Source organism: Podarcis vaucheri (genome assembly GCF_965113315.1).
Source record: "Podarcis vaucheri genome assembly, chromosome: 4".
Classification (NCBI taxonomy): domain Eukaryota; kingdom Metazoa; phylum Chordata; class Lepidosauria; order Squamata; family Lacertidae; genus Podarcis; species Podarcis vaucheri.
In genome coordinates, this window is record NC_138762.1 from 17,872,288 (window position 1) to 17,888,347 (window position 16,060).

The following is a 16,060-nucleotide window of genomic DNA, read 5'->3' on the forward strand; positions in this document are numbered from 1 at the left end:
CAGAAAGGAGTCTGCCAGATTGTTACCTGCCTTCTTTCCCTCTCTCCATGTGCAACAGATAAAAGCCGTTGACAATGGGCGGCCACAGAAATCTTCGACCGCTCGCCTCCACATTGAGTGGATTAAGAAACCGTCGCCTTCCCCCATCCCGCTGACATTCGACGAGCCCTTCTACAACTTCACCGTCATGGAAAGCGACCGAGTGACGGAGATCGTTGGCGTGGTCTCGGTGCAACCTGCCAACATCCCGCTGTGGTTTGACATTGTCGGTAAGCGTGGGCATGGTGCCAGTGGGCATCTTCCAAGCAGGAGGAAATAAGTGTGGTGTGGATTTTGATAAGGAGGAAACTAACAAGGGATTAGCTCCCCGGAATTAAGACTGCATTTGTGGTGCTGTACTTGAAAATGGCTAACTTAATATACTACTTTGTCATGCTTTGGTTATGATGCCTTAGCTAAGCTTTTATGGCTGGATTGTTCCTTTTTCTCTTCCATAATATGTGATTGACTTGCAATCCTAATGTTGTCTGTCATTTAAATTCTCTGGCCATAGTTTGCTAATCCCATTTCTAAATGTATTTTGATGGTAACTTAGATCGGCTGTCCCTCATTTCTCTCTCTCTCTTTTCTCTTCACGCTTTTATTTTCCCCTCTTGCATTCTGTTATCTCGGTTCTTTCTTTTTTTCTGCTTCCGACTGCTGTGCTTCAAGGTGGCAAGCATGCTCGAGAGATGTTCTATATCCTACAGACAGCTTGTGGGCAGAACTGTTCAACAGAAGGTACCTTCAGTGCAAACACATTTGCTACAGTACACTTTCTAAACTGCCTTATTTATTTACCTTTTTTGGGGGGATGGTGTTGTGTTTAAAAGAAAAAACCCTTAAAAGAGAGCAGTCTGAAGCCAACTGCACTTAAATCTTTACTAGCTGCCTCGGAGACGACAAATGGAAATTGTGCAAGCCGTTTGTCAGCCATTCCTATAGTCATTCTAACTACAGCATATCTTGACGATCATGAAGAGTTTAAGAGTTTTGTCGCCCGCAATCACCCCAAGCTTTTAAATAATTTGGAACGACCTTGCAAATAACTCCATAGAAGTTACCAGCCTGCACATGTTTCTACCTGTAAATGTTTGTACAAGCCCACTTGACAGATTAGACTTTGGACTTATCCACACTTAACATTTGCCCCTCACTTTCTAGGCACAGAGTCATGCCTTCCCGTTCTGTGTCTGAGCGCTTTTTATTATTATTTTGCTCCCCACTGCTTTCCCCAGGAAGACCTGCTCTTTAACGCTGAATCGGAACAAACAGCAATTTGGGTTTTCTGCAGATTGCCCTTTGTTCCGATTCATCGGTAAAGAGCGAGTTTTCACAGGGAATGCTCCAGAGCAAAAACAAACAATTGCAACACCCTGATACAGACCAGGAAAGTCTGGACTTGTGCCTAGAAATTTTGAGCATGAGCCCTACGTCACACTGCCTTTGAAAAGTGCCCAGGAACTTCAGCTTGTTCAAAAATAGCTCCTGGGATGTGGCCTGGAATAAGCATTGTGGGAAATATTTTACCAGTATTGCAACACTTTGAAGTGCCAATTTCTTTTTTTCTTTTTTTACCTTTAATCCCCTAAATGGTCTGGGCCCCTTGACATCTTTAGGACTGCCTGCTCCCTATACAGGGAGCGGGTTACATATGCTTCAGGTTACAGACTCCGCTAATCCAGAAATAGTGCTTCAGGTTAAGAACTTTGCTTCAGGATGAGAACAGAAATTGTGCTGCGGCGGCAGCGGGAGGCCCCATTAGCTAAAGTGGTGCTTCAGGTTAAGAACAGTTTCAGGTTAAGTACGGACCTCCGGAACAAATTAAGTACTTAACTCGAGGTACCACTGTATATGTGTTGAGATTTCCTTTGGACAACTTGCTTCTTCTGCGAACAGGGCTTCCCTCTTGATGGTTCCCAAACAGTGCAATTGCCTTCCTAGAAAGCTTTCCTTGCTCCACCCTTAATTGATTCTAGATAGATGTGGTCCTCTTTTGGAGGGCTTTTGGGTGGCCCAAATCATCTTCCTCTCCTGTTTTTTGCTGACAGTGTCTATAGTGTGCTTTAAATTACTTTTAGCATGTTTTATATGATATGTAGCTGCTCTCGTATACCTCATTAACCAACCACCCTGGAGACATTGGGTTGAAAGGCAGCTTAACACATAAATGCCAAAACAACAACAACACAATTTGTCCACCTGTGCCTTTCTTAGTAATTTATATTACAGATTTGGACAGTCACAAAGAGAGGAAGTGGGGAGGAGGCCAGAACCAGACTTTTTGTAAAAATAGCTTGGTTTGGTCGCCTGGAGGCCATTGTTCCTTGCCTCAGGTGGCCAGGCAAGTAGCTGTTCATAAGGCTGTATTAAAAAACTTGAGTGTAACCACTGTTTTTTGTTTTTTTAAAAAAGTGGGGGTAAAGAGAAGAGGACAGATAGAGAAAGGGGGAAGCCAGGAGTCTGATTCTGTGCTAGATTGGCAGGTGTGTTACAAATGAAGGATGCTGTTTGCATATGAAGGGTTTGCATATTTCTAAATCCTGCTGACTGTAGCGGGACTCAACAAGCACTCCAGAGCGTTTGAGATTGCAGCTGATATTGCTAAATTGCCTCCTCGTGGACGCATGCGGAATCAGAGACACGGCCAGGTGATTCTCCTATTTATAACTAGCGGGTGCAACATCAGCTGAGTTAGGGAAAGAAAGTCGGAGAGGAGAGAAACTGTTTCCCTGATTCCGGTCTAACCTTTATGTGTTGGGAGACAGCCTTAGCTCAGGGGCGGAGTACATGCTTTGCATGCAGAAAATCCCAGATTCAATCCTTGGCATCCTCAAAAATAATAATAAAAAGGCCCACAGATTTAAAAAGCAGGTGATATGATAAGTTCCAAACCCGCTTAGAGGGTTTTTGGTTTTTTTAAAGAAAACGCAAAACGGTACAGAAGTAGTTTAGATAAATAAAGGCCTCTCTCTACATGAACATCTGGAGAAAGTTGCTGCCTCGGGCCACATCCTTCAATACCTCTGCTTTGTGCCCTGAACATTTTTGCCTTTTGGAGGATGCATCTTTAAACTCTGAAAATGTCTCTTGCAAGTCTGGATGGAGGATGGATGCGTGATATTGAATAGGAAAAAAACCTACTGTAGGAAAAATGTTCTCCACCTGTGGACTAGATGGTCTGGGCCAGGCATCCCCAAACTCAGCCCTCTAGCTGGGGACTACAACTCCCATCATCCCTAGCTAACAGGACCAGTGGTCAGGGATGATGAGAATTGTAGTTCCAAAACAGCTGGAGGGCCAAGTTTGGGGATGCCTGGTCTGGGCTATCTACTGCTGGATTGTGATTACTTTTGCTGACCACCCAAACACCTGATGTCACCTGTACCAGTTTCTCCTAAAGGACAAACGTAAAAGCCCTGGCAGGATTAACAGAGAGGAAAGCAGCTGTCATGTAAATGCATCAGCAGCAGCTCAGCACTCTTGGAATAACGAATCGCCCTTTTATTATTTATTTAGTACTTTTAAATTCTACAGAGTGCTGCACAAAGGAGGGGATAGACGGGTTCCTGACAGGATGGTTTGTAATCTAATAGGCACAGTAGAAAAGGAGGAAGCGTTGGGTGGCACGAAGAGCAAAATGCACAGATTCTCAGTTGGCCTGATGACATCAAATGGGCCAGCAAGGTGCTGTCTCAGTCTGCAGAAGGCATGCAACTACAGGGCCTCTGAAATGTAGGTTTGTAGCGGTGCAGTAAAATGTGTGGCATCTCCCTGATGAGCACCTCAAGACAAATGGCTCACCATTTGGGCTAAAAGCAGATTGACCTAAAGAGAGCTTGGGCACATGATTGGCCCACCTGTGACTTAAACTAGGTGATTACATTTTCCACTAACAGCAATGGATGCTAGGATTCTATCCCGTATGCCACTGAAGAGTGTTAGAAAGCAGGCACAAAACAATAAAGGCAAAAATAGCATTCAGGTATTTGAAATACTGGCCTGTCAGTCTGAGCTGCAGCATAGCTGGATCAGCAGTCTGCAAAATGCAACTAGAAGCCAGTTTCCAAATCCCAGGCCTGCCAGTTTCCCTCTGCTAGATTTACTAACATGCGCTGCTTTTCATCTTTGTGAACTGAATTTCAGAATCATATGTTGTTTATGGAAAGAATGCAAAAACTACTGTGGTCAAGTTTCTATAATAACTGAAACAACAGTGGTAGAGATCCACAGGTGGAGAGCATTCCTCTTGTCCTTGTGTGTGCATTTGTAGTAAGTGTACAGTTAAAGATGGGCAAGGACTCTCCTCTGACCACATGCTGGGTTTAGGGTCTCTCTCTGCTTCTGAGCACCTCCAAAGCTCAGTCTTAACTGTGGGGATGTCCTTTCGGGCTTATCCTTGCAATCCTTCAAGCTGCAGGGACTTCCAAAGCCTTTCTCCTCCAGAGTACCTCCAAAACTCAGCATAAAGGTAAAGTAAAGGGACCCCTGACCACTAGGTCCAGTCGTGACCGACTCTGGGGTTGCGGCGCTCATCTCACTTTATTGGCCGAGGGAGCTGGTGTACAGTTTCCGGGTCATGTGGCCAGCATGACTAAGCAGTTTCTGGCGAACCAGAGCAGTGCATGGAAACACCGTTTACCTTCCCGCCAGAGTGGTACCTATTTATCTACTTGCACTTTGACGTGCTTTCAAACTGCTAGGTTGGCAGGAGCAGGGACCGAGCAACGGGAGCTGACGCCGTCGCGGGGATTCGAACCGCCGACCTTCTGATCGGCAAGCCCTAGGCTCTGTGGTTTAACCCACAGCGCCACCCGCGTCCCAAAAAACTCAGCATAGCTGCATCCAAATTCCCTGAATTTTGGATGCTTCAATTACCTGCTTTTGTTAGAATCCTCCATTGTTCATTCACATCACCCCCATCAGCATTGCCAGTGCACAGGCCCCTGCAGAACTCGTCTGAGGCCCAAGGCAGTAATCCGCGGTCATCTGGGAGGCAACAGGACATTCTTGCCATTACAGGGTAAGTCCAGGAGGCCCCCGGTGCGGCATCCTGGCCAGCTTAGCCCTCCAAGGCCTAGAGCAAGTGTATCTGGCTACACACACACACACACACCGCTCTGCATAGGCCTGCAAGTACACCAATGTAGTTTGATAACACACTCCAAAAAATATTATTTTTTACTTTGATGAGATTGTATCTGTAATTGCACCGAGGTTCTTTTCTTGCAGTGTTTTACTAAAGCACTGCATTGTGAAATTCCTGTGGAAAGCAGACTATTGTACAAGCTGGTGTATATAAAAATTACTTTCCTGTGGTGTTTTACCAAGATGCAGGATAGCATGGGCACACCACAGGAAAAGAGTTGGATTCTACCATGGTTGGTTTTCTGCTGTATTTTATTAAAGCACATTATCACGAGGAAGGAGATGCAGAGGAACTGTCCACTGTGGCAGAACATGCATGGTTCTAGTTCCAGAATTGATTATAGTAATTCTCGTAGTTAAAAAAGTATTCAGGGTGAGTGGAATATAGGGCAGAGCTCAGCCGCAATAAAGCAATGTATTTGAGGAAGGGTATTCTCTGTGGCTTCTATCTGTGGGCTTCTGACAAAGCTCTTTTTTCCTTTCCCTAACCAGCAATAATTCTTCATTCACTGCTTTCAGAGCTTCTGCTTCATCCTGAAGAGAAGCTCTTGTGAGTTTTATAGTTCTTATTGTTCTAGTATTCTGATCTGAAGAGGGATTATTTTTGAGGTCTAGGCAGAGTTACATGCAGGAGATGAAGCAAATAAAATCTCAAAAGGAGAAGAAGGTGGAATCAATGAGTTCACACACACACAAGCACAAACGTTAATTTATTTTACCTTACACTAATTTAAATTCCAATTGCCTAGCATTAATGCTGAACTACAAAAGCAATTGATTAAACAAACAGATAAAAGAAGTCGATTGGCAGGCTTTATTTGCAGTTTCATTCTGGACCTGCCATCCCAATTTCAGGAAGCAGGATGCCACAGGAACTTTTTTTCTTTCTTTTTGACAGGATGGCTAATCTTTATTGCAGATCTGCATCCTGAAATGAAATTAACCTCCCAGCAAAAACTCTTCAATGAGGCCATCATTGCTTCTGCTGCATGTAACATTCCAGTGGAGCAGTGGTTCCCAATTTCTTTTCCCACGGACCACTTGAAAATTGCTGAGGGTTCTGGCAGACCACTTGATGATTTTTCTGCCCATTGTAGCAGTTACAATGTTCCGTGCTGGATGCTGTATCATTCTTAATGGCATTTAAAACTCTTCTTTTATTTCTTATATGGCATTTTGTATTATTACAATTCAATTTCCACTGAATTCAGGTTGTACGTGTTCTTCATGGGCGCACCACAGTCCGCCTTAACGAAACTCAGTGGTCCACAGGCCACAGTTTGGGGACCACTGCAGAACAAGTAATCCCCTACAAATAATGATGCAAAAAGATTTCATTTACTCCACATTTTTATGCAACCTAATTTTATACCAGCCTAATCCACACCTCCCAGAAATTGCTGTCATGGACTGGTTCTTGCAAAGGAATGGTGGGAGGAACCAGCTGGAGGTAGTAATAATAATAATATTTGTGGCTGGCACATGCCAAAAGCTGAATATTGCTCATAGCAGGTACCACAGCACTGTCTTGGTATACACTGGGATCTGGAGTGGGCAATATTTCTAGCTGCTGTTTCCTTCATTAGCAGAGGAAACTAACCCATAAGCAGGGATGTAAGGAAGAAGTCTTAAAGAAAGATGTTTGCATGCACCTGCATTTTAGGCATCCTATTTTAAATAACACAGTTTGAAATTTTGCAAGATAATTATATTAAGGCCTATGTTAAAACATGCAAACAGATATTGTTGACTGTACATACAATATGTTGAAACGAGCAAAAGGAAACCAAGCAACAAGAACATAATTAATCATTGGACTTGACCCAAAATATATTTGATGTGTCGAGTAATTGGTTATGCAAAATGTAGGAATTTTAGCAGGGGGGGGGGAGGAAGCTCAACATACTAACTCCAGAGTTTAAACAAATATTGGATTTAGTTGAAACTAATCTATATTTTCTGAGCAAAAGAAGGGGCATTTTAAAGGCATCAGCTGTCGTTATCGTCCCCCTTTGAATTCTTCCTAGGTTTTATAGGCAAAGTTGTCTTAAGAAGTGTGCTCTGATAACGCTGTGATTTTCTGATTGCTCATTAAGATGGTTGCAAAGCAACTTAAATGAAAAATCGGAATTCCCCCTCCCCCCTTTTCACGGTTATCAGCATAAAACATTCATTTAAATAAATAAATAAATAAACCCTGGCAGTCCCAAGGCTACCCTTTTTTCATCAGAAATTTCTTCATGAAATCTGCAGATCTTGTCTTCAAAAAGATCCCTTCCACAATAACCGATTAATAGAGGTCCTTTTCCTTTGCATTTTTATTTTTTTTATTTTTGAAGGTTGGCTTCAAACAAATAATTAAAAGCATATAATCCAATAGAAATGTTTTAATACCTTGGTGTCTGCAGAACTTTAATTAAATGTCAGGAACAATTACGTTGTCGCTTGCAGTTAACTGCTGCTAAGTGTGTACATAACAGCCGAGATAAGTCATTGAGACACACGTAGAAGGACGTGGGGAATTGATGGGGTTTGGGCATGAAATCAAGTTAGCACCAGGTTCACGGTGCCATATCTTGCAGTGGGCTGAGGAGGACCCATGGGAACAGCTGAAGTGGGTACCATGCTTCAGGCAGGATGAAAAGCTTAGTGGTAGAACCTCTACTTTGTGCATTTAATAAGGACTAGCCTGGATGTGGGGTACCTCAGACTCAGAGGTACATGGGACTGTGTCCCTCAAGACTATCCCCAGGCCACAGCACTCCCCAGCCCAGCTTCACCCCCTCCTTCAGTATTTTACCAGATGGGACATCATGTTGTTTTTTAACTCTTTCAGTGTGGGATAGAGAGGAGAGATGGAGGGGAGAGAGAGGTGCATGCATAGAAGCTAGCCTTCTGTACAGTCAATGCCAGATTTACATAGCTGTCAACTTTTCCCTTTTCTTGTGAGGGATCCTATTCGGAATAAGGGAATTTCCCTTAAAAAAACGGGAAACGTTGACGGCTATGGATTTATGTATAAGCTAAACAAGCTATAGCTTAGGGCCCCACTTCCTTAAAAGGTAAGGGGACCCCTGACCATTAGGTCCAGTCGTGGCCGACTCTGGGGTTGCGGCGCTCATCTCGCTTTATTGGCCAAGTGAGCCGGCGTACAGCTTCCGGGTCATGTGGCCAGCATGACTAAGCCGCTTCTGGCGAACCAGAGCAGTGCACGGAAACGCCATTTACCTTCCCACCGGAGCGGTACCTATTTATCTACTTGCACTTTGACGTGTTTTCAAACTGCTAGGTTGGCAGGAGCAGGGACCCAACAATGGGAGCTCACCCCGTCGCGGGGATTCGAACCGCCGACCTTATGATTGGCAAGTCCTCGGCTCTGTGGTTTAACCTACAGTGTCACCCACTTCCTTGGGGACCCCCCAAAAAATTAAAGGGAAAAAACCTGGATGTACATTTCCAAAATATAACATAAAAAACAAATAAAATAAAACCTACATACAGCAACAGTGTTTTCTGCTGTGTAGGCTCCTATGATGTAAGTAATGGGCCCTGCCTGCTAGCCTGCTCCCTAAAATATCACTAGTTTGCTCCTTTCTATATATAGGGTCCCTACATTCTACATGGACTGGTTGCGTGGCAACATGTGCAAATGGCTTTAGATACCTATTAGGTCCATAAATTACCATATAGCATATATTCAACACACACAAAACAGCGGCAATTTGCTGTTGACAAAGGACAGCTTCAACATCTAAAGGGCCCCATTACCTTCAGTAGCTTAGGGCCTCATTAAACCTAAATCTGGCCCTGTGTGCAGTGGTAAAAAAAATGACACAGATGGCGGCCAGTTTGTCAAATTGATGCGCAATCACCGACACACACAGAACCCTTTGGACCCAGAAGAAGAGGGCAGAACAGGGCGTAATGGGGCAGGCCATGCTCCTCCAATTTGCATGGGGGCCAGAAACTGAACTCCTCCATGTAATAGTTGTTGCGTGTATTCATTGCTCTGCGTACTTTTTGCTTCTGGCCCTGACCAGTGCTAGTATGTGGACCTCAAAAGGTTGCCCAGGACAGAATGTGGCCCCCAGGATGAAAATGGTCCTCCTCCCTCAGACCTAGACTCAGATCCAAGTGTATCTCAATTTGAAGTAACTCTGGTCAGAGCCATACATGCAGCAAAATGAGGTGGAAGACCTCTGAGGTGTAGGGTGGATAGTTTAGTCTGCAGGTTTTTGAACGCGCCTCCCCCCATATCAATAAATCTCCCTGTGTTTGGTAAAGCACCTGTTCAGAAATGGTCTCTGCCATCTGTTGCGGTGACAGACCAAAATTTCTGTTACTTCGGAATACTATCTTATTCTGCTTTGTGCGGAAGCCGGAAACGAAAGGAGCAATCTGAAAATAACTAGTGTGGAAGACAGTTTTGATTTATCTTTAAAGTAACTGCATAAGAGTCACCTCTGAGGAGAAGTTCCAGTACTAAAAAAAAACCCCATAAAAAAACATGTTGGACGGTAAATTGTCTGTTGCGCAGCTTCAAAGTCTCTTTCCTGTGGCCTAGATTATAAGTCCTAAGGCAGCTCCTGCTGTGCAAAAGGAGTTTTTTTCCAGTTGTTCATCTTCTTGGGGATTTTTAACAGGTTTCTGCTGCTGGATCTCAAGCTAATGAAAATGGCGGAGCCCACTTTCTCTTTTGTTCTTGGTTTCGGTAGAGTTTATTTATTTTATTTATATACTACTTGCTTGTAAACTTCCAAGTGGTATACAGAAAGAATAAAACAATACAATTCTCAGTTTTGTTTTGTTTTTTAAAAAACAAACCCGTTTAAAACAAGTATTTAAAACATTCAAAAATAATTAAAACCAACAGTAAGCCAAAAACCAGATTAAAATACATGCCCACAAGTCTACATTCCTGCCGCTTGTTAAAATGGCGGCTCTCCCAGTTTGACTGGGCTCCTTTTGATCACTATGAGTCCAGATTTGATGGCTGCTAGATGGAATCCAACTGACCCTTAAGATAAACTGAAATTATTACTAGTTGTGCATATGTGCAGTTGGTATAGTATTTAGTTATTTAAAGTCTGTGTTTGTCCACCAAATTTGATGGCAATCCTGCCAAGCCAGTAACACTGGTTCTGCCATCCCAAGGCGAGATGAAGGCAATAAGGTCTTTTGAACCCCCTTCTTCCCAGGTGAAACTGAAATGGATTCCTGCTCATTTCCATTGACCTGAATCTGCACAGAGCAGAGACGGCTGAAGGAGGAACAGTGAGATAGGCTCTGTTAAAAGTGGATTTTAAAACCCTTTTCGTGCCTGAGGTGCATTTTATAATAAGAGTACATGTCTTACAAAAGCATCACGGGCCTTCACAATAGGGGTCAGAGAGTTAAAAAGCTATTGTATCCGCCGGTGCAGGAAAAAGCAACTGCACTGCATTATTTTTTTTGGGGGGGGGGGCGGATAATAACACCTGATGGGAAACCCCTAGGGGTTGAGTTGAGTCCTGAGGCTGTCAGGAGCTTAACTCATAATTTAAGGCATTATTTTGATTCCCTGGTTTGATGCAACTCAGGTGATCGGCACATCAGAAATGAGTACGGCCTTATTTTATTGGAGTGGGGGGTATCCTTGGGTTAAACATGCAGTTATTAATTCCGGTGAACAATCAGCATAAATTGCAATGTTGAAATAAAAGAGCAACCCTTTCATTCTCTGCCCTCCCTCACCCAGGAAGGTTTAAAAAGCGTTAAAGTTGGGTCCCCCCGCCAGTGCACAAATGTTCAATAGAATTGCTGGAGGGGGGTGATATTAATCAGTGGGTTGAAATTTCCCCCACTGTGCGTGCTCATTCTGAAAGCCACTGAGCTACCTCCGAAGTGGTGAGAGCACCCTCGTTTCCCAGTGCTCAGCATGCGATTTGACGCAGCACGGCCATTTGAAGGATGAGGCCAGTATGATCCATTAATCTGTTTTGCTTTTTCAGTTAAAATGGGGTGGGGGTGGGGGGAGTTTTGGCCAGCTCTCTCTCACATTCCCCCCCAATCCTACCATCTCCAGGAAACATACAGTTGCAATGGATTTATTTCATTGTGAGGTTCAGGGGACAAGAAATCAACTGCGGTTCCTTTTGATTAGTTGCGTTTCTGAACATAATGACCCGTTTTGTTAGTCCCGGGTTATTGATGGCTCTCTCTCGTACCATGTGGGGTGGGGGCTTTCCCCCATTCACGTCAAATCTGTACTTTTAATAAAAAGTAATGTGAGGAGGGGAGGAGTCACAGAAATATGGTCCCCCCCCTTTTCCCAGTTTAATTTAGCTGAGGTTCAATGCGTAACTTGAGTCAGCAGGCGTCTTGTGTTAAAACGTGAAAGAAATCCAGATTCTTATTAATTTAAATAGGAAAGATTTTTTAATAATAATAAATAATTTGCTGCCGATTGTGGATTAAGTGCCTTCTCGGGAGGCTTACGATTTGAACCCTACAGCCCGGTATTTATGACTAGCGAAAGACTTGCCATTGTGATGGGTGAGAGAGTGGGGGGGGGTACATTAAAGCTGAGCTGAAAATTCTCAAAAGGCTCTCCCCCCCCCCAATTAAAAAATTTCCTTTTGCTCAACACCCCTTTCCGTCACTGGTTCCAAGATACTGAAGGATGCAGATCAGAAGTCAGGCTTCAAGCAATAGGGTTGCTGTAGCTTCTGCTGCCTCTGCTTGTAGTATAAGCCCCACTCCCCTTAAAAAAAGTAACCTAGGGAAGAAAGAAAGCAGAGACCCTGCCATAGCCATTGTTTCTCCTAGCCTGTGATAGCTATGAATTTGTGTAATCCTCTTTTTAAAGCCAACTAGGTTGGTGGCCATCACTGCTCCCTCTGTTAGCGAGCTCCAGATGTGCTTGAGTGTTTGAAACGGACCCCCTGGTTCCCGTTCCCAGAAATATTTATGCATCTGTTTGCCAATTTATAAACGCTTGTACAGCCAAAAGCTACCAAAAGGTGGCAACACGAGGACGGGCCTTCTCTGCGGTGGCTCCCTGTTTGCGGAATGCTCTCCCTAGGGAGGTTTGCCTGGTGCCTTCATTATACATCTTTAGGCGCCAGGTAAAAACCTTCCTCTTCAATCAGGCCTTTGGCTGATTGACATCCAATGCCCTTTAACTGTGTTGTGTGAGAGGGGATTATTGTTTTGTTTTCGTTCTTCTTGTTCTTGTGCATTTTGTGTTTTTTATATTGTAATTCCATGTTGTGAACCTCCCTGAGATCTATGGATGAAGGGTGGTATGCAAATTTAATAAATAGAAACAACAACAGAAATATATAGTGTAGCATTTTATGTTTTCCTCACCGGGGTGTTTGAAGGCCATGCACTTACTTGGAGAAAGTAAAGTGTTGCACTCAAGGACACCCCATCAGTGTGGGGGCTAAACCTGCTTTGCACTCCTAGTGACCCCATCCTATCTGCATGGACCCTCCCTTAATTTGCTGTGACCTGATTATGTTGGTCATGCTAGAATGTGACAGGATGTTGGGAACCAGCTCGTATATGTGTCCTTGACAGCAAGGGCCACAGATCAGTGAATCTGCCTCAGGTTTCGCTCGAAGAAGGTTCCACATTCAGTCTGCAGTTGAGGTGATGTGAGATACTTCTCATGAGACCCTGGAGATCTACTGGGATTGCCTAGTTGGTAGAGCATGAGACCCTCAGTCTCTGGGTCGCGGGTTTGAGCCCCACGTTGGGCCAGTCAAAATAGCCAATAGCGGTCTTATTGGGCAAATAATCTTAAGGCAGCTTCTTTAGATGGGTGATACCTCATGGGTAGGTTTTTTGTGGGGGGCACAAGTAGACTATTAATTAGTCAGATTGCTTTAAAAACTGTGCAGGTAGCCCTGGTGGTGAGTTTCTCAGAATTGACATACAAATAACACTTGAATCTTGCTCCCAAATTAATATCACAGGAAGGAGGGGAAGCGCTTGTTCGTACTAACGAGGGCATCAGTCTTTGTAGGTTAATAGCCTTGTAAAGCCTTTTTAAGGAATCAATTATGCTTCGCTTGGATGCATTGCTGAATCTTTTGTCTGCAGTATGGGTTGTTTCGTTATCCCCCCCTTTCTTTCCTTTATGACATCTGTTTTACAATGTACAAATGATGCTTGAAAGGAAAAAAATTAGCTTAGAACAATGATTGCTAAATGTGCAGTGCATGTTATGTGCAGCGCTTCTCTGTAAATTACCATACCCTGGTCTCTAGGTGTTGTTTCTCAACAACAACAAAAACAAAAACATTCCAGAGATTTAATTGTGCCTTATGTTGCAACAACTAGGGGGGAATTTCGAGAGCTCTTTCGACGCAGACAAAGGTGTGGGGACCATTGTCATCGCAAAGCCCCTGGATGCTGAGCAGAGGTCCGTGTACAACATGACTGTGGAAGTCACTGATGGCACAAATGTGGCAAGCACTCAGGTAAGGCATATCACGTCAGTTTCCTACGCCAAATGCTTCTGCTTTGTTTTGCAGGAATTGCAAATTATTTCAAGTGCATCATGTAAAATAGTGCCGTTTAAGAATCTCAGACCATTTCACATATGTCAGTTTTAAGCTGTGCATCTTGTTCCTTTGAATTCTGTGGATTCCAACAATCTGTTCGTCACCTCCTGGGTTGATGTGCAGAGTAGAATAAAACTGTTATTCAAATTTTGCACTTCTCCAAATTTTGCAATATAATTCTCAGTGCAAAAAGACTTAGCGAAATGTATTCAAAATGTGCATTTTAGAGTAAGGCACTTTTGGAAATGCACACGCTGAGATGAAATCTGTTATTTAAATATGTAGTTTGTGATAAAACACATATTTAAACAGTACTTTTAGAAACAAAACCCACAGCTTAATTCAGAAGTGGATGAAACAGGCTATTGGACTTATTGGACCAAAAACAGAAAATCTATCCATCCATTGTGTGCTGAGAGAAGGTATTACTATTACTAACAATGAAGTGATTCAGCCATTTGCTCATTCAGTTGTACATTTATAAGCCTGCCTTCCATCCAATATAGGGCAACAATTGAGGTCTTCTTGATCTCTGGCGTGTTCCCTGCATCCTTAGCTATTCATTGTTCCTGACTTTTTGTTTGTTCCTCAACCTTTGCTCCTGGTGGGTCCTCAGTTCTCGTGTTCTGGTCCGATTTCAGAAACACAAGGGAAAATGCAAGGCTGCTGGACTATGGACAGCTTCAAGTGAGCAACATACTTGAGCAAAAGTTGGGAACAGATTAAGGCCTCTTGTGCAACAAATTAAGTTGATGTGGGGAGGGGGGGGGAAATAACTCCTTTTGTTTGTCCATATGGCCATATGCCTGGATGAAACCCTTCCCTAGGAAAGTATCAATGGCAGATCTCTTGATGACCCTTAAGCATCTCCCGCCTGTAGCCTATTCCCTTTTTATGCTTCAAGACACCTGCACTTCCAGTGATACTTGCCAAAAGAAAAAAAGAAAAACCCCAAAACATTATTCTGGGGGAAGTGGGTGGCTATAAGAAATCATCCAATATGTCAGTTCTCTTCTTTGTAATATATATATATATATATATATATATATATATATATATATATATATATATATATATATATATATCTCCTAAATTTCCCTCTTGTGTCACAGCTAGACTTGTCCACCAGACAGCTGAGCTCCAACCCATGGAATGAAACCATATTTCATATTCATTCCATAATAGCACCTGCTCATCTTCAGGTTGTTTTTTTATTCTTGCCTTGGCAGCATGTCCGCTATGTAGTCGGAGGTGGTAAAAAGCATTGTAGAAACGCCAGAGCTTGTTTTATAATTATTATTATTATTCAGTAATGTGATCAGTGGTGTGGATCTGCTGAACAGCTTTAGTTCCAACACTGTTGCCCATCTATTACAGGGTTGTTTTCCCCTCGCCTCCTAAAAACCATTATGACTTCCTTTTCTCCCTCCCCAGCCTCTCCGCATAGCCCATTACTACCTTAGTAAAGGGAATCAAATGACCGTGGCTTAAAATTCACACAGGGGTTATGTTACTTGTGTGTTAGCTTTGATGGCAGCTTACCAGAAAAACTCAGGATATTTTAGGAGGCACTAAGCCCTTCTCTATAAATTCAAGGAGAGGTCTGGGGGGAATGGTAGAAGTCAAGTGTGTGTGTGTGTGTGTGTGTGTGTGTGTGTGTGTGTGAAGCAACTTGACTCCCCAAGCGACTACTTTGAAAGATTATATTTGTGTTAATCAGTTGTCTTCAGCCATCACACTCTCTTTGTGGACAGATAGCCGCCACCAATGCTTTAATGCCAGAAAAGATCCATCTTACTGTGGATTTTGCTGGAACTTCAAGCTCAACGGTGGCAGTGGGGAGAACGTTGATTTACTTGATTTATTATCCGCATGTGAGTATGAAGGTACCTGTCAGATTGATTAACTTTAACAAAGACTGAGCCAGGAGGACCACGCCAGCAATGGGCTTTCTGAGTTTTTCTGAGCCCGATTCATCACAGCCTGAGGGCATGCAGTAATTTACGGAAGGCTGGGTTTGTGCTCGTGCCATTATTTTGCTTTATTTTTGTGTGTGTAATTGCCTCGGGATGTCTTGGCGTCTACCTTTTTCCCCCAGAAATGGTGGGAACGGGGCAGCTTCATCTCTTCTGCTGCTTGAACGTAACTCCGAGCTCGTGTGCATAAAGGGAAATCAAGAGCTTGCCGCACATCTGTGATAATCATTTGGTGTAAAGCCTGCATGTGGCACAATGCAGATTGCATTGATGTGTCCACAGACTTCTTATGGGAATGTTTGGGGAAAGGATGGCAAATTCATGTTGCATATTAGTAGCGCTGTA

The 16,060-nt window shown here is 43.4% G+C and overlaps 1 protein-coding gene across 10 annotated transcripts in view; it reads left to right on the forward strand.

Annotated features, from left to right (window-relative positions):
* Positions 1–16,060, forward strand: part of FAT3 (FAT atypical cadherin 3) — a 460,237-nt gene that overhangs the window by 335,387 nt on the left and 108,790 nt on the right. For 7 of the 10 annotated variants that reach the window (XM_082218934.1, XM_082218933.1, XM_082218936.1 and 4 more), the window contains exons 6-8: positions 59–269; positions 712–780; positions 13,516–13,655. In XM_082218934.1, the coding sequence (XP_082075060.1) occupies positions 59–269; positions 712–780; positions 13,516–13,655 (420 nt within the window). The remainder of the gene's footprint in view (positions 1–58; positions 270–711; positions 781–13,515; positions 13,656–16,060) is intronic. The other 3 variants (XM_082218938.1, XM_082218940.1, XM_082218942.1) reach the window with 1 other exon arrangement.